We start from the raw sequence: 19,059 nt of genomic DNA, 5'->3' as shown, positions 1-19,059 counted from the left end.
TATTAAACAGGGCTGAGCAAATGAAAACTTCTGCATCCGTTTCTGTATTATAACATAATTATCTCAGTACAAAGGTTGTCATAATGGTAACCAGAATAGGGCTTATGATTATTCCTCAGTACTGGGCAATTGCTAAAATGCATGTTGGCTGCAAGACCTACAGGGATGCTTTCCAGTGGGGAACTGCTAATGCCTTATCCATTCCAGCCAGAAATTACTTCAGTTTCATTCAGGCTGCTTTGCAAGTAATACTAAAGCATAGTTTAATGCTCCTTGTATCATCTGAAATAAGCCAGAGTTAAGCCCCAGGCTTGTGTATTCCTTCCTTCTGTTCAGCCAGGAAGAGTTCTGTAGAGTTTGGTTCCACTTTCCATGAATCTTGGCTTATCATTAGATATGAACCAGATATCTTGGTTTAAAACAAATTCTGGTGAGCTAAATAAGCTAGTTTCATAGCTCTGGCAGAGGGAGAGAGTACTAAGAGAGAGGGAGAGATGTGTTCCAGCTTGTGCACATAGCATTAACCCATTTTTTAGAGTTATATCCAAAAGCAGCCATTGTATTTTCCATAGGAGGACTGCCATCAAGCGGGTTATAGCTCCACCTATCGTCCGAAGGCAAGAACGTTTTTGAAGTCAAGACTAGGGGCGTAAGGCCCCTCCCACTCCCCAGTTCATTCTTGCCTTCGTCCATGCAAGTTGGAGTATATAGCTTAGATAAGTTTCTGTGTATTTGTGTGACAGGGTGTGGAGGTTTTGTGTGTGTATTCCCGTTATTTCCCTTCCCTCTGTCTTTTACTTTAGAGTCTGTGGGACTGACTGACTGTTCTTTGTTTGTCTTTTTGCCTATTTCTTCCATCAGTCCCTACCTATTTACTGGGAGACCGCGGCTGCGGTTCTCCATCAGGCGGCGGACGCAGCCTTAATCCAGGAGCTTCCGGCTGCAGCTCCCTGTTCTGTGCCGCCGCTTTTTTCCGTACTGTTTTCTAGCTGAACGGTGATTACTGGGAGACCGCAGCTGCGGTTCTCCCTTCCTTAGGCGGCGGATGCAGCCTTAATCCAGGAGCTTGCGGCTGCAGCTCCCTGCTCTGTGCCGCCGTTTTTTCCCGTTCTGTTCCAACTCGCCGCCTGTTTTTTTGCGGCAGCTCTACAGGGCCTGCGGCTGCGGCTCTTTTTACCTTTAGAGTCCCTTTATACGTTGGTCTGTCCAGCCTCCCCCGGCTCGTTCCGCGGCATTTTAAATCTCGCCGCGACTGCCTTCGGAGCCTGCGGCTGCGGCTCCTTCCTTTCACAGTTCACTTTGCTGTTGGCTCCCCCCCCCCCGCTTGCTGCGACTGTTCCAGCGGCTGCAGGGAATTCTTTCACAGTTCTGCTTTCGGCAGTGATTTAACTGGCTGGCCCTTCAAGCCGTGATTACATCTCTTAGCCCCGCGGCTATAGGGTGTATTTCAGGCCGCTCCCCTGCGACTGTTTTTTCAGCGGTCCCCTTTTTTGAGCTCGCTGGTGCTCTTTTGTGACCGCCATTGCTTCTTCATTGCCCTGCGTCTTTCTGATTGGCTAAAATTCCCACTCTTTTTACGGGCGCCATTTTGTTCCTCCCCCTTTTTTCCCGCCCTTTCTGTTTAGCCCTTTCTATAGTAAGGGATTTTGTTTAAGGCCTTTTCTATCAGTTTTTCTGTGTGTGTGCTGCAGGGTGGAATCTATAATCCTGCTACAGGTTCTTCACCACCAGCTGCTGACTGAGGCTGAATATTGAAGCTGTTTTGTGCTGCAGGGTAGAATCTATAGTCCTGCTACAGGTTCTTCACCACAAGCTGCTGACTGAGGCTGAATATTGTAGCTCTTTTGTGTATTCAGCCTATTTGGAACCGTACGTTCTGCCCCATCTGTGGCCGTGTACCAAAGCTGTTTGACATTGTACATTCTGCCCCATCCGTGGCCATGTACCAAGGCTGTCTGGAACTGTACATTCTGCCCCATCCGTGGCCGTGTACCAAGGCTGTCTGGAACTGTACATTCTGCCCCATCCGTGGCCGTGTACCAAGGCTGTTTGAAATTGTACATTCTGCCCCATCCGTGGCCGTGTACTAAGGCTAGCTGGAACTGTATATTCTCCCCCATCCGTGGGCGTATACTTAGCCATCTGAGCTGGTGCATTCTGCCCCATCCGTGGCCATGTACTGAACCCCCTTGAAAATATATGATGGCGGAACAGCCAGCGACATCTCAGGCAACCAAGCCTAAACAATCTAAGGCAGCCAAGCACAAGCACGCCAAAGCGGTTGCCAAAACTAAACATCTGTCCAGCCACAGCACAACCAAGCGGGCACGCTACGTCTCTGTTCCGGTTTCCGAGGAGGCTGGCCAGGAACAGTTAACAAATCTCTTTCATTCTCCGACTGCATCCTCCAAGGAGGACTTTGCAGGGTTTCCTGACCAGCCAGCAGCCAGCCACCATCCTCCCATATTACCACCTAGGGCTCATTCATCTTCCCAGCCTGCTGAACTGCCCATACCGTTGCCTCTCCAAGCGCTACCATCTAACACACCGGGACCGCAGCTGTCTCATGAGTTCATATCACAACTACAAGACATGCTGGCGTTCTTCACTCAAACACAGCCACAGTCACCAGCCCCCACCATTCCTCAGCGGAGTGTGGACCACCATGTGTGCAATGAGACAGATCCCTCCTGCTCTCTGAATCCTTTTGACATTGTCAGGGGCAGGTTTGTTGATGATGCTTCTTGTGGGGAGGATCCACCATTTGCTACTCAAGCCGAAGGAGACGAATGGAGTGATCAATCAGAACAGGAGGAGGATACATCTTATCGCCTGTTTGATGCCTTAGATTATCAGCCCCTTGCTCGCAGAGTATTGAACACCCTTGGTCTCCAATCTACACAACCTGCAGCTGCCACTCCCGCTATTAAAGGGGCCAGGGTCTTGAAATCCCCCACACCAGCAGAGCACTACCTTCCTGTGCCAGATCCTATTGCTAAGCTGGCCAAGGACGAATGGTCTCATCCATTACAAACACGCCGTTTTAACGCCCTTGCGGACAGACTTTACTCTTTGGCTCCGGACTTTACAAGCAGACTGGCCGTCCCTGGCATAGACGAGCCGATCTCCAGTCTAGTCTCTAGATCCCTTTTGCCGAGGGAAGGAGATTCACATTTAAAGGACGCCACTGAGCGGATGCTGGACTTTGCCTTACGCAAGAACCATGAGGCCACCGCTTTCTCCATGCGAGCCTCTGCATCAGCTTCCATCTTTTCCAGGGCAGCGATGATGTGGTTGGATGACCTCTTAGATGATCCTAATCCTGATCCTGTCTCTCTGAGGAGGTCACTGATGAAATTGCGCAAGACAGCGGCGTTTGTGGCTGATGCCACCTTGGACGCAAATTAGCTGGGAGCACGAGCTACGGCATCTCAGGTAGTCACTTGGCGGACCCTCTGGCTTTGTCACTGGCAAGCGGACTCTACAGCCAGAGTTAATTTATCAAGGGCACCTTATTCCGGCTCATTACTCTTCGGCGAGGAAGCCCTAAAGGCAGTGCTTGTTGACCCCAAGGATGCTCGAAAGCCTGTCTTGGCCACTGTCAGGAACGTTGATCGCAGGCCTTTCAGAGGTTTCACCTCATACCGCACGACCCAGACCTTTCGAGGAACGCGGCCCGGGGGACGAGGCCGTGATTTCCAAACCTATGATTTCCGTCCCTCCAGGGGAGTCTGGAACAGACTTTCCCAGGCAGAGGTCAGTACCAGGGGCGCAGAGGTACCTCATCGTCCTCGTATAGGGGAGGGTCTCGCCAGCACAGACAGTACTGATGCGATACCGGTTGGGGGCAGACTGCTTCTGTTTGGAGACCATTGGCTGCATCTGACTCAGGTCACCAGGATCAGAGATCTTTTTTGTTATGGCTATGCACTAGAGTTTTCGGCAATCCCTCTGGACAGATTTCATCCCTCCCCTTGTCCCAGGGCACCAGCCAGGCACTGCATCATGCAGACAGCCATACATCACCTCTTGGACACAGCGGCGATAGAGCCAGTCCCTACAACAGAGAGGTCGGAAGGGGTGTACTCCCTCCTATTTGCTGTGCCCAAACGAGATCTGTCATGGAGGGCGGTGTTGGACCTCAAGTTCATCAATCGTTTCGTAAAGTATCGCAGGTTCAAAATGGAATCCCTCCACTCCATTACAGAAAGCCTTCACAAAGGAGACTTCCTGGCTTCTATCGACCTAAAGGAAGCGTATCTCCATGTGCCTATTTGCATAGCCCACAGAAAATTCCTTCAGTTTGCTTTCGGCCCCCAGCATTTTCAATACTGAGCAATGCCGTTCGGCCTCTCATCTGACCCGAGAGTATTTACCAAGGTGCTACTCATGCTAGTGGCTTACCTCCGGCTTCAACGGGTCCATATCTACCCCTACTTGGACGATCTTTTAATACGGGCGAGTTCCAGGGAGCTGGCTCATCGCCATCTAACGCTCACGCTCCATGTCTTGCAGGCCTACGGCTGGCTAGTCAGTTTCAACAAAAGCCATCTCCAACCAACCCAACGCCTACAACATCTAGGGGCGATGTTGGACACCCTGCAGGCGACGATGTTCCTGTCTCCAGACGGCATAACTGCTATCACAGACATCTCGCTGTCTCTGATGCAACAGCAGTCATCATGCTTCTAGCCATGGCTCTCGGAATGTTGGTGTCCACCATCCATATTGTGCCATGGGCTCAAGCTCATACTCGCCAACTCCAGTGGGCTTTGTTGCCGTTTCACCAGGACATTGCCAGGTCAAATCATCAAGCAATTCCCTTGAGCCCCGCACTGCGTCTTTCATTCCGCTGGTGGACGAGGGTCCAACATCTCACCCAGGGCACTCTGTTCAAAGAACCCCGCAGGACTGTTATTACCACAGATGCCAGTCTCCTCAGCTGGGGAGCCCACTGCAACTCCCAGTTCGTTCAGGGGGTTTGGACCACAGCAGAGCAGACTCAGAGCATCAATTGGCTGGAACTGAAGGCTGTCCACTTAGCTCTGCTCCATTTTCAGTCTCTGTTCCACTTGGACCATGTTCTCATTTGAACGGACAAGGGGGGACCAGGTCCCGTCCTCTGCAGAACCTAGCTTCCCTCATATTCGACTGGGCAGAGCAACATCTGGAATCCTTAAAAGCAGAACATCTCAGAGGAATTTGGAATGTGACAGCAGACTGGCTCAGCAGACATCAGGTCTTTCCGGGAGAATGGAATCTTCATCCGACCATTTTCTCATCTTCTCCAGTGTCGGTTCGGCGTCTTCTCAGTCGATCTATTTGCCTCCAGTCGCAATTGCCAGCTACCCAGGTACTTCGCTCGATACCTGGACACGACAGCGGAAGCAGTGGATGCCCTGTCGCTACCATGGCCGGATGGCCTATTGTACGCCTTCCCTCCAATACCACTGTTAGCCAGAACCTTGAGAAAGGCGCAACGCGAGAGGGCCAAACTGGTTCTGATAGCTCCATATTGGCCCCGTTGACCGTAGTTCTCAGATCTCCTTGCCATGTCAGTGACGGACCCTTGGATGCTCCCGGTCAGGCCAGACCTCTTATCCCAGGGCCCAATATTGCATCAGGATCCCAGTTGGCTCCAGCTAACAGCGTGGCTTTTGAACGGGGACATTTAAGGTCTGCTGGCCTGTCTGACGCTGTTATTGACATTATCTTGGCCTCGAGAAGACCATCCACCACCCGTATATATCAACATACTTGGGTGGCATTCTCCAGGTGGTGTCAGTCCCAGCACCTTGATCCTTCCCAGGCCACAATACAACAGGTGCTGCAATTCCTTCATAGGGGCCTCCTGATGGGACTTAAACCCAACACATTACGTAGACATGCATCCACTCTGTCGTCCATTCTCTCAGTGTCCTCCGCTGGTGCTCCTATTGCCTCGCACCCGTTCATCAAACGTTTTCTGAGGGGAACCGCGCTACGCTCACCGGCTGTATTCCACCATTTTCCCTCATGAAGTTTGTCGAAGGTCCTTCAGGCTTTACAACGCCCTCCGTTCGAGCCCCTTAGGACTGTGCCTTTACGTCTGTTGTCATTCAAGGTCCTGTTCCTGATCGCGATCACCTCTGCGAGACGAGTTTCGGAACTGGGCGCATTGTCTTCTGCCTGCCATCTCTGTGTCTTTCACAAGGACTCTGTTGTGCTGAAGACTGATCCTTCCTTCCGTCCCAATGTCAATTCAGTTTTCCATTGCAACCAGGACATTGTTCTTTCTTCATTTTGTCCGAATCCTACCCATCCTCTAGAGAAGGCTTGGCATTCATTGGATGTTCGGAGGGCTCTCAAGACCTACCTGTCTAGGACCCAGGATATACGACGAACTGAGTCTTTGTTTGTATCCTTTCATCCACGTTCTATGGGGCATAAAGTAGCTAATTCCACCTTATCCCGCTGGTTGCGTGCATGTATTACTTTAGCCTATGAGTCCTTTAAGCTTCCAGTCCCAGCTAGTATAACAGCTCATTCCACTAGGTCAGCGGCCACTACGGCTGCTTTTGCTACCAATGCTCCTGTTGCTGATATTTGCAGAGCTGCTGTTTGGTCTACCCCACACTCGTTTATAAGGCATTACAAAATAGATCATTATGCCTCTGCCGATGCCTCTTTTGGCAGACGAGTGTTGCAACAGGTTCTTAATGATGATTAGGATGTGGGTGGTCCCTCCCTTTTATGGGCTGCTTTGGTACATCCCGCTTGATGGCAGTCCTCCTATGGAAAATGGACCATTGGTCTCACCTGAAGGGTGATTTTCATATGAGGACGGCCATCACGACCCTCCCAGTTGGAGGATACTTAGATATTTTGGGGGTTTTTTTCATATATTCCTGTTACGCTATTATATTAGATTTACTAGTGAAGTCAAGACTGCTATTAATGTTATATCGCTATGTTAGAGTCATATTATTATGATTATTGCTATTGTGTTATGTCTTTGCTGGTAGGCCCATTGGCCTTTTCTCCTGCATTTTTAGATATCTCTCTTTGGACTCGCTGCGAATGAACTGGAGAGTGGGAGGGGCCTGACGCCCCTAGTCTTGACTTCAAAAACATTCTTGCCTTCGGACGATAGGTGGAGCTGTAACACGCTTGATGGCAGTGCTCCTATGAAAATCACCCTTCAAGATGAGACCAATGGTCCATTCTTACTGTTTGGTAGAGTCGGGAAGGAGAAAAAGTTCCTGCATGGTGGCCTTGCGAGGACTTCACTCAAATTTTAGAGATAGAGAATATATACTATTACATCAATTGTATAACCTTATGATCAGATGGGCTCTCTGAAATCATGTTTGCTCATTTTGCCCTGAAAATAAATTACAAAAATGTTAATTGATCTGTATTCAAGTATATTAAGCAAAGGTTGAGATCCAACATAGTTTGAGCAGGTGTCTGCTTGCATAATGGGGCATTTCCTTCCTCTCCTTCCCACTGTGCACCCCAAATTCCAGGGACCAGAGGAAGAAGAAGACTCATTATGCAAGCAGATTTTTGTTATGCAAGTGGGTGGACATAATTAGATGTCGCCCATAGTAAGATAATGGCTTCCCACTATTTTCAAGAACCTTGAGCACAGAAACCAGAGCTTCTCTTAATAAAACTTAGACCCTGGATGGTCCAATTGGAATGACCATAAGTGAGCTGATACTGACTGTGACTTTTGCCATGATCCTTTAAAAATAAATACCACTAAAGATATTCTGGAGTCTTATTGATTTGAAATTGTGTTGTGGTAGTTCAACAAAATAAGGATTATTGTACATTTTATCATGTAGCTGGTCGCCATGATCGTGCACAAATGAAAAATGATTTGGCTAAAATCAACAAGGCAATTACCGAGCACACACAGCTTTTGGCTCCTTACCAGTTTTTGACAGCTTTCTCTCAGCTGATCTCCAGAATCTGCCACTCCCATGATGAAGTGTTTGTTGTTCTTATGGCAATCATTGCAAAAGTTTTTCTAGCCTATCCTCAACAAGCCATGTGGATGATGACTGCTGTATCCAAGGTAACTTAATATAGTTCAGCTTTCTCTCTCCAAAAGAACAACCAACTCAGTTCTAAGATATGTGTAAATCATTTTGCACATGTGACGCTCCCACTTTCTTTGAAGTGTCCCACATGTACAAATTGTATACCCTGGATCAAGGAGATGGCCCAGTATAAGCAGAGAAAATTGGCTAAAGATGTTACATTACTGATTTTTAATATATCTTTAATTTTATGATCAATTATTATTTTCCTACCTTCAAGTAGAATATGCTGCATTTAGGTCAGTTATTTTGAGCATTTTGAAACAGCTTGGTAGGTAGGCTTTATTTTTATGTACTTATTTATTCTTACATTTATATCTGGCCTTTCTTCCATCATGGAACTCAAGGTGGCATACATGTGGTTACCATGTGGTGACCCAGACCTTCTTAGCTTCAGCAAGGACATGACCTCATGTGCGTTTAGACCTTATCCTGACTTTAGTGAGATATCAGTGTTATCTTTGTTTGAGACCTGGATACTTGAGGCAACTTCTACCATCTAAACCTGCCCATACATTATGACTTCCCTCAAAGGCACTTATTTGAAGTAAGATGGGGAGGCCCTTTGCAACCACATTGCTCACCTAGGGCCTACGTTAGTGGGGATTTTTTAGATGCCAGGCAAAGAACTTGTTATTTTCTCAGGCTTTAAACCTCTGTACCATATTATTTCTGCTGTGAATGTTTTTAATGCAGCCTTTTCTTGTTGATGCAATCTTAGGCTGCAATCCAATATACGCTTACCTGGGAGTAAGTCCCATTGAACCCAATGGAGCTTACTTCTGAGTAGACATGTATTGGATTGCACTCTTACTGTGTGTTGTAAATGGCCCAGAAGTTGAAGAGTGGTATGGAAATGCTTGAAATAAACTGTTTGGGTTTTTTTTTGCAGTCCTCCTATCCAATGCGTGTAAACAGATGCAAGGAAATCTTCAACAAAGCTATTCATATGAAGCCATCTTTGGGAAAGTTTATTGGAGATGCAGCTCGCCTGACAGATAAACTCCTAGAGCTGTGTAACAAATCGGTAATATTTATTCTGCATAAAGTTGTTGATTTTCCATCGTTCAGCATTGCTAATCAGATTTAAAGGGTTTATCTACTTTGTGAAACAAGAATGCCAATTCTAGTGTCTTCTTCTCTATCAAATATAGAGACTAGATTTCCCCTTCCTCTCCTCCATCTTGCAATGCCCAGTGGTCCCCAAATCTGCTCTAGAGGGTCCTCCAACTCGCTGGGGTTGCAGGGGGGAGGGAGAACTTGTTCCACAAATAGTGTCTGTTCTGCTGGCAGATGAACACCATTGGACTTCACCTAGGATGAAATCTACAATATTGTATTTATGAAGATAAAAATGTTATAGAGAAATAGCTAGAATGCCGGCCTGGGCTCCTACTGGGAGGAAGGGCAGGATATAAATCAAATAATAAATAAATAAATAAAACAGAATGGACACTATGGTTTTACATTATCTGGGGTTTCAAAATTATTCCTTTAAAGAGGCCAGATTTTCATTGGCAAATATTGCTCATTTTTTAATAGAGACATAATATATAAATAAAAACACTTCAGTATTAAGAGGTCTGTGGCAAGTTATGTTTGTAGTCCTACAGACTCAGAATTTTTTCAGTAGTTGGCACAGTTTTACTTACTCAGCTTTATCATTACATTTAGGTTAGCTCTAACACATAGCATTCCCGATTTTATTTTGTGGGGCTGAAATTCAAGTACATTTCTCAAAACTGAAGGAAGAAATGGAAATATTCCTAATTTTGTTTGTGAAATAAAAATTACACATAGAAACTGCTGAGGTGGCAATATTGTTCAGTATTTACATTGTCCTTTGAGTGGTATGTATTTTTTCCAGGTTGATGGGAACACCTCCACATTAAGCATGGGTATTCATTTCAAAAGTCTCAAGAAGCTGATAGAAGAGCAGACATTTAGTGAGATTCTTATCCCTTTGCAAGCTGTAATGATTGCTACTCTCCCTTCAGTTCCTGGCACACATTCCGATCATGATCCTTTTCCTGGATGTTGGCCTTATATTGCTGGTTTTGATGATTCGGTGAGTACTGGTTCTTAAAGTTCCATATTGTTACAAGTTTACTTTTCAACATGTAGTAACTTGGCTACAGAAATGAATAATGTAAAAGAAATAGAGGGGGGAAGTCTTTGGAAAAGAAGGAAGCTCTGGAACAACTTGTCTGAATAACAGTATTCATGGACTAATGCAAAGTTTTGAGATTGTGTGGAGAAATTGTAAATCTTAACAAAGGGGTGCATGTATACATCTTTTAAAATGCTTCATTAAGTTTCTGCCTCTTCTTTCAGGTTGAAATCCTTGCATCTCTTCAAAAACCCAAGAAGATTACTTTAAAAGGTTCAGATGGGAAATCTTATATCATGATGTGCAAACCAAAAGATGACATGAGAAAGGACTGTCGACTCATGGAGTTCAACTCCCTGATAAATAAGGTTCATTCACTCTTAAGTGTGTTTTGAAAGGCTGGGTAGTAGCAGTCCACCAAACCCTTTCACCCCCTTCCTTTCCATTGGGTCTCTGTATGAGTATTGCTTTGTGGATTGCCCTCTCATCATGAATTAATAAAGAAATAATATGGTCCCCAAGAATATGGGTCATGAAACAAAATACTATGCTGTTAGCTATACTGGGTACAGCAACCATCTCCTAGAATCCTTCCCCCCCCAATCTTTTCAGCACTGAGATTTTTTTATTGCTAGGCATTGTCACACGTGTGTGTGTGTATGCGAGAGAGAATGTATGTACATATAAACAATCTTAAAAGCAACCACATAATAAATGAACAATTTTGACCAAGAAAATTGAACATCCTGTTTCAAAACATTTTAATTCTGATGGCCACAACTGTTCTGACTTGGAGATTTTTCCTTCAGACCAAGTTTCTGATCCAAGGACGTTAGAAGAAAAATAAACTTTTGGATCGACACTCAAAATCCTAACATCCCATGGACTTAGTCTAGAAGACAATACTTATTTCTGTTTAGCCTTTTCTTTTTCTTAAAAGCAAAGGGGAAAAAACTGGCACATTCCACACTCCTTAGCAAGATTGTATCCTGACCATTCTTAAAACTGTTCTCTTGGTGTTCATTGGAAATCCCCAGTGTGTTACTGAGGAAGGCAGATGCTTGACAGATTTAACTAAATGGTTTTAGATATGTATAATTTTTCTCATATATTCAACTATAAAAGAAAACTATGGGTTGGATCTCAGCCATTGTCAGAATCCAAAGAACCGTTCAGCTGAGGTCTTGTTTAAATGTAACGCCGGATATGTGGTGGTGGCGTGTTACATACAGCTGGCAATCAGTGGATTGCTGCTGCCTACTTACATTACTTTACAACTTCAACTCTCTGCAGTCTTTTTAGACTTCTCACTGCCATGCTAATGCTGCAGATAATAATGGCACTGAATGTTGAGAGAACAAGAGGAGAGAAAATGACAAATTAATGGGAGAGAATAGAACACGGTGGTTGGAACAGGAGGATATATGTGTGTGTGTGTGTTTGTATGTGTTAATTTTATATAAATGGCTTGCCAATCCTGCTCTTGTACACTCCCTTCCCTTAACTTTCTCTTCCCCTCTCTCTGTCATGCACGCACGCATGCATGCATGCATATGTACAGCCCTCTTTCTATCTCTCTCTCGCACAAACATGCAGAGAACACACATCCCTCCTTCCCAGCCAGACATGCATACATACACTCTCTTTCTCTTGCCATATGTGCACACACAGGCAACTAATACTTCTCTGCATCTCTCTCTCTCTCTGGTGAAAAACATATGCCATCTCTTTGATTCTACACCCCCCACTTTTGCATATATACCCTTGGTGGTGACATGTAATTGAAGGGAAAAGGTCTGGCTTGGGACTCAGTGCGGCAAAGGGGGTATTTGCATCCAAGTAAATTGCTGTCTGGCAAAGTGCCTTTCTGGTGCAGCACCACCACCACCAGCATCTCCCCAAAGCCTTTCCAGCCTTCCCCTCAGCTAGGCTTCCCACATAGTAGCAGCAGCAGCGATAAGCACCCCTGAGGCCACCTTGGCTTGCTCATTTGCTCACTTACATCCCCTCCCAACTTCTTGGCTCCCTTCACAGGCCATATTATATGTGTGTGTGTGTGTGTGTGCACAAGGAGAGAGACTGATAAGTTGGATGAACAGGCAGCCAGAGCTGACTGAGCATACTCACAGGAGCTCTAGCATGACGACAGTCCGGTATGAATATTCTGTATATCAGTAAGATATATGGTATTGGTCTAATGATTTGTGTTATGTTTCTACCATAGTGCTTAAGAAAAGATGCAGAGTCACGTAGGAGAGAACTCCACATCCGGACCTATGCCGTTATTCCTCTGAATGAGGAATGTGGAATAATTGAATGGGTGAACAACACAGCTGGCTTGAGAAATATCCTGATCAAATTATACAAGGAGAAAGGTAAGCAACAAAACCCCTTCTTACATGGAAAAAACATTTATGGGCAGCAAGATAAGATGTGGTACAGGGAGGGTGAAATATGATATTATCTTTCAAAATAGAGCATGTTGATCTCCCATGCTATGGTTCGTAGATAGAGGTTGTGTTTGCACATCATGGTAAGTGTCATGGCCCTGTCAGCAGACTCATCAGACGAGGATGACTCGGGAGTAACAGCAGCAGACCCAGAAGCAGCAGACCCAGAAGGAGAAATGGAGGAAACTCCTGAGAACCCAGCTCCTTCTCCCCCTCAGCTGCAGAGCACCCCAGACACAGCTGAAGCCCTTCAGCCAGATGCAGACAGTGAACAGGATACTCCCCCCTCACCTGCAGAACGTAGACAACAGAAGGTCAGGCAGAAGAGGGGCAGGCCTGTCCACTTAAGGCCAAAACGCTGAGGGCTCACACCTACTGACAAACCTGCTCCTTAAAAGTCAAACCTTGGCTTCAGCTTGTTGCTGACTACAACGTCAGGCGTGACCACTGTGTGTCTTCCTATCCCCTGAACCTTGACTTGGACTGATCTCTCAGCAAACTAGACCCGGACCTTCACTGACGTCTCTTCTGGATTTCTGGCTTGGCACGTAAGCTTTGAACGGCCTCTGCCCTTATCTTGCTTCCTCCTTGCTAGCCTGGCAGATTTATAGCCAAGCTGCCGGCTGAGGACTTACGGCCTGGCGATTACCAAGGAATCTCCAGCCCTGCCTGCACCCCCACCAACACTGCTGTCTCAGTGAAGAGCTGACAGTAAGTCATAAACCACTGCCTACAGTACACAAAAAAGTGTCTGCTTTGCTTCTGCCTAATAGTGCTGAAAGAAAAAAAAATACAATTCATGGCTTAGTGTTGCATCCAAATCAGGTATCATATTTGTTTTTCTCCAGAGAAACCATGATGACAAGCCATGGTTTGTTCTTGGCAAACCATGATTAATGTTCGGATAAGGCTATCAGTGGCTATGCTCTGTCTCCATAGTCAGAGGCGGTATGCTTCTAAATACCAATTGCTGGAAACCACAGGGGGGGTGCTCTTCATGCTGAAGTCCTGCTTGTGGGCGTTCCAAGGGCAACTGGTTGGCCACTGTAAGAAGAGGATGCTGGACCACTGACCTGATCCAGCAGGCTCTTCTTATGTTCTTATGACATTGCACTAAGGCAGGTAACTTGGTTTATTTCCTCTGCACATGACTGGGAAGAAACAGGGAGTAGCCCAGCGGGTGTGATTCACTAGTACAGCCTTTTTTCCACAGGTAGCCTGCCATCAGGTGGGTTATACTGCCATCTAGCGTCCGAAGGCAAGAATGCGCTGTAGTCAAAACCTGGGGCATCTGGCCCCTCCCACTCCAGTTTTATTCTTGCCTTCGTCTGAGGCACTTGGATATCTACACTAGCGTGGCTAAGTTCTCTTTTTGTCTTTGTTTGTGGACTAGTGTGTGTGATCTGAGTGCTTTTTCCCCTTTTCCTACTGTCCCCCCCCTCCTTCCTGGTTTTTGGAGTGTGTGGAATTGATTGTCTTTTGTTTTTTGCCCCTCGTTTTTTGCTTTACTTGGGTTCTTGGTAGCCTTGTCCCCCCCCCTTGGTTTGGGCAGCGGCGGCTGTCTATCCCTTGCCTGGAAGTCCGCGGCTGTGGCTCCCCCTCCCTCAGGCTTGGCTTCAGGAAGCCTGCATTTGCAGCTTCCCCTTCACGCATCCGTGACTCTCCCTCCTGCCCCCGCCTCACACTTTGGCGGCGCCTTGCCGCTTTACAGCTGGGAGCCGCCGCTGCCGGCTCCCTGTGTCTGTAGCACAGCTTGTTCGGTGGCACCTAGCCCCGTCAGAGGAGGCGGTGGCGATCTTCCCCACCCCGGCTCGTTCTGGCAGCTTTTTCTTGCCCACTGGCGGCTCTGGAAGCTCACGGAGCTCCTTTGTCCAGCTCCATATGGCAGCCGCGGCCGTTGAGGGTTGCTGGTGTCCACCCCAGGCTGCCATTGCCCCCTCCCTCTCCGGCCGCCTTTTTGTTTTTGTTTTTTTCCGCCCACCTCTAGCGGACGCCATTTTTGTTTTGTCCCGTTTTCCCGCCCTTTTTGTTCTTCTGCCTGTTTCCCTTTGTCTGAGCAGTATTTTTGTTTCTGAGTCACCAGAGTCTTTTGCTGCCTTCTTTATTTAGCAAAAGCCTGTTCCGTAGCAACAACACTATGCTACCTGTGGGAGCTGCATAGCCTGAGCATGTTGTTTTAAAGCGATCCCGCACCTTCCCCATTGTGTGCGTGTATCAGACTGTGTACGTGCCATACTGATGCAAATTTGTTTTCTTGTGGTGCACTAGCCTGGACAGTGCACATTAGCGGTACCGCACCTTCCCCATTGTGTCCGTGTATCTAGCTTTGGGCCATACTGCATCGAATTTTTTCTTGGCACTGAGCAGTGTACAGTAGCGGTCTCGCACGTTCCCCATTGTGTGCGTGTACTTAGCTTGGCCCATATTGCATCTCAATTTACTTTTTGGCACCCTGATCTGACAGTGCAGTAGCAATGCCTCCATTGGGGTCTGTACCCACCTCTTTTAAATAATGTGCCATAGCGAACAAAATCTATTTTTCTCTTGGCACCCCAACCTGCACAACGCATCCTGTGACTCACTGTCACATTGCACAAGATTGATACCGCACCTTCCCCACTGTGTGGGTGTATCTAGTCCCTGACATGGCAGAACAGCAACCAGAGGCAGCGCATACCTCAGGGACAAGTCAACAGTGCAAAGCCCCAGTGCAGCGCAAAGCATCTAAACACAAGCATTCCAAAGCTGTCGCCAAGATGAAACATCTGTCTGCCCACAGTGCTTCCAAGCGGGACCAATATGTCTCAGCCCCAGCCTTAGAGGAGCCTGCTCAAAAAGCATTACCTGCTCTTTTTCAATCTCTTGCTGGGTCATCAGAGGACGAGTTTGAAGGTTTTCCTAGTCAAACATCTCGTCACTCTGATTTTCCTCCCACCCCTCTGCCTCCACCAGTGCAGACACATCTGCCTCCACAGGAGCACACTGTACCTTCTAATCCTACCTCGGGGCTACAGCTGACCCCAGAATTTTTGTCACAGCTGCGAGAGGTACTTGGCTTCCTTTCCCAAGCTCAGCCTCAGTCTCAGGCATACTTATCGCCTCAGCCAGCAGTTCCACAGCAGCCTACCTCTACACGACAACTTGGCTGTCATGATGATGTCCCTCCCACTTCGCCAAACCCATTCGATACTTACAGAGGCAGACTTGGTGGTGAGCCCTCAGGAATGGACGACTACTCATCCCTTATGCAGCCAGATCCTCATGATTGGAGTGAAGACTCTGATCTGGACGAGGACTACTCTTATCGCCTCTTCGACTCGGCTAATTATCTCCCCCTTTGCCGTAGAGTGATGGACACACTGGGCATCCAACCTGCACAATTCAGCCTGCTGCTCCACCTGTGAAAGGCGCCAGAGTTCTCAAGCCTCCCAGGTCAACGGATCACTCAATCCCTGTGCCAGATCCCATCAATAGGCTCGCCAAAGAGGAATGGGTCCGTCCCTTGCATCCACGTCGCTTTTCACCGTTAGCCAACAAACTTTATACTTTGGCCCTGGAATTCATGTCTTTCCTGAACGTCTCTGGTGTTGACCAACCAATTTCGAACTTGATTTCTAGGTCGCTCCTTCCGAAAGAAGGAGATTCACAACTCAAGGACCCTTCCGAAAGACGGCTGGACTTCGCACTACTCAAGAACCATGAGGCATCCACCTTTTCCATCCGGGCTTCCACTGCCACCTCAATTTTCTCTAGGGCCTCCATGATGTGGCTCGATGACCTGTTGGATGATCCCAATCTGGACCCAGCCACACTGCGAAAAGGCAATATCGGGCCATGCCGTTCAGCCTTGCGTCAGCCCCAAGAGTATTTACCAAGGTGATGGCCACCCTGGTGGCCGCCCTCCGCCTACAGGGGTCCATATTTACCCCTACTTGGACGACCTTCTTCGGGCGTGCTCCAAGGACCATGCCAACAGACAGATCCATTACACTCTAGAGGTTCTCAGATCTCACGGCTGGCTAGTCAACATCGAGAAGAGCCATCTAGAGGCAACTCAGCGGCTCCAACATCTGGGAGCAATACTGGACACGACCCGAGCCATGGTGTTTCTGTCTCCAGAGCGTATCTCCACCATCCAAAGCATGGCAACCTCATTGGTACGACGTTCAAAGGCGGACGTCATGTTCCTGGCAAAGGTTCTTGGGACGTTAGTCTCCACCATTCACATCGTCCCATGGGCCCAACATCACTCTCGACCTCTCCAATGGGTCCTACTACCTTTTCAGACGGACATTGCCACTTCCAACCATCGCGTGATCCACCTGAAGCCATCACTGAGAGCGTCATTTTGCTGGTGGGCAATGCAGACACACCTCAGCAGGGGCACTCCGTTTCGGGAACCAGACAGAGTCATAATAACCATAGACGCCAGTCTGACAGGATGGGGAGCCCACTGCAACTCCAGCTTTGTCCAGGGCATATGGTCCAGAGTGGAGCAATGTCAGAATGTGAATTGGCTGGAACTCAGAGCTGTCCATCTGGAACACCCTCCCAGAGGAGATACGCCTGGCGCCAACGTTACTATCTTTTCGGCGCCAGGTTAAAACTTTCCTCTTCACCCAGGCATTTTAATTATTTTGATCATGTTGCATTTATTGGAAGTGTTTTAATTCTTAATATTTTGTACTTTTAAATTGTGTTTTTATATTGGATATGCTTATGTATTTTTAATGTTGTTCTTGTTCTTGTGAACCGCCCGGAGAGCTTTGGCTATGGGGCGGTCTATAAGTTTAATGAAATAAATAAATAAATAAATATTCTCCCTGCAGCATGTACTAATCCGAACAGACAACACATGTGTGAAATCACATCTAAACAGGCAGGGGGGCACCAGGTCTCGAGCCCTCCAGGCAGAGGCGACCCTAATCTTCGACTGGGGCGAGAATCATCTACTGTCACTAAGGGCAGAACATCTCAGCGGGGTGCTGAATGTGACTGCCGATTGGCTCAGCAGGCAGCATGTAAGTCCGGGAGAATGGAAACATGGTGTTCGACCTCCTCCAGCAAGGGTTCGGCACCCTCTCGGTGGATCTCTTCGCCTCAAACCACAATCACCAGCTGCCCCGCTACTTCTTGAGGTACCTGGACTCGACTGCGGAAGCAATGGATGCCCTGACAGCACCCTGGCCAGACGGTCTCCTGTATGCCTTTCCACCAATATCCCTCCTGGGCAGGACATTGAGAAAACTGCGGCACGAGGGTGCTCAGCTCCTCCTGATGGCTCCACACTGGCCACGTTGACCATGGTTCTCGGATCTTCTCTCACTGTCAGTCGCAGATCCCTGGACACTGCCTGTCAGGCCGGATCTACTCTCTCAGGGACCGATCTGGCACCCAGACCCAGCCTGGCTGAGTCTGACAGCCTGGCGTTGGAACGGAGGCAACTGAGGGCCACTGGCTTATCTCCAGGCGTCGTGGACACCATCTTGGCTTCTAGAAGACCGTCAACGACACGTATATACCAGAGTACTTGGTGGGCCTTTTCAGCTGGTGCACCTCCAAGGGTATCTTGCCCTCTCAGGCCACTGTGCAGCAGGTGTTACAGTTCCTCTATAGAGGGCTCAGAATGGGTCTGAGACCGAACACCTTGCGTCATCATGCCTCCACTATCTCATCTATCCTGTCAGTCTCTTCATCAGCCGTCCCTGTGGGTTCTCATCCCCTCATCAAACGCTTTCTGAAAGGAGCCGTATGCCTTTCTCCACCTGTGCGCCACCACTTTCCCTCCTGGAGTCTCTCGAAGGTCCTGAAAGCCCTACAGCACCCTCTATTTGAACCTCTTGCTTCTGTTCCCCTCCGGCTGCTGTCCTTCAAGGTCCTGTTCCTGGTCGCTATAACATCGGCGAGAAGGGTCTCAGAGCTGGGAGCCTTGTCATCGGCACGCCATCTCTGCATCTTTCATAAGGACTCTGTGGTGTTGCGGCCAGACCCATCCTTCTGTCCCAAAGTCAACTAAGCGTTTCACTGTAACCAGGACGTTGTTCTTCTGTCATTCTGTCCGAGGCCAGTGCATCCATTAGAGAAGGCCTGGCATTCACTAGATGTTCGCAGAGCTCTCAAAATCTACTTCTCTCACACCCAAGACATCAGGCTCTCTGAGTCGTTATTCGTATCCTTTCACCCTAGGACCTTGGGGAAGAAGGTTTCCAAATCCACGTTGTCCTGTTGGTTGTGGGCTTGTATTGCTCTGGCTTATGAGTCCCTTAATCTCCCTGTGCCGACTAACATCACGGCCCATTCCACTAGATCAGCAGCCACTTCGGCTGCCTTCGCAACCAATGCACCCCTTGCAGATATTTGTAGAGCTGCGGTTTGGTCTACCCCAAATTCTTTTGTGAAACATTATAAG

General features: G+C 47.8%; 1 protein-coding gene across 3 annotated transcripts in view; it reads left to right on the top strand.

Annotated features, from left to right (window-relative positions):
- The window catches only part of ATR (ATR serine/threonine kinase), a 112,642-nt gene that overhangs the window by 86,899 nt on the left and 6,684 nt on the right, over positions 1 to 19,059 (top strand). Inside the window, exons 38-43 of one of the 3 annotated variants that reach the window (XM_061636921.1) lie at positions 7,833 to 8,065; positions 8,983 to 9,117; positions 9,958 to 10,158; positions 10,425 to 10,568; positions 12,425 to 12,575; positions 12,759 to 13,193. In XM_061636921.1, the coding sequence (XP_061492905.1) occupies positions 7,833 to 8,065; positions 8,983 to 9,117; positions 9,958 to 10,158; positions 10,425 to 10,568; positions 12,425 to 12,575; positions 12,759 to 13,012 (1,118 nt within the window). In that variant the 3' untranslated portion in view covers positions 13,013 to 13,193. Of the gene's footprint in view, positions 1 to 7,832; positions 8,066 to 8,982; positions 9,118 to 9,957; positions 10,159 to 10,424; positions 10,569 to 12,424; positions 12,576 to 12,758; positions 13,194 to 19,059 lie in introns of those variants that run through there. The other 2 variants (XM_061636920.1, XM_061636922.1) reach the window with 2 other exon arrangements.

This window comes from Rhineura floridana, chromosome 7 (genome assembly GCF_030035675.1).
Source record: "Rhineura floridana isolate rRhiFlo1 chromosome 7, rRhiFlo1.hap2, whole genome shotgun sequence".
Taxonomy (NCBI): domain Eukaryota; kingdom Metazoa; phylum Chordata; class Lepidosauria; order Squamata; family Rhineuridae; genus Rhineura; species Rhineura floridana.
This window is presented reverse-complemented; position numbering and strand designations above follow the sequence as displayed.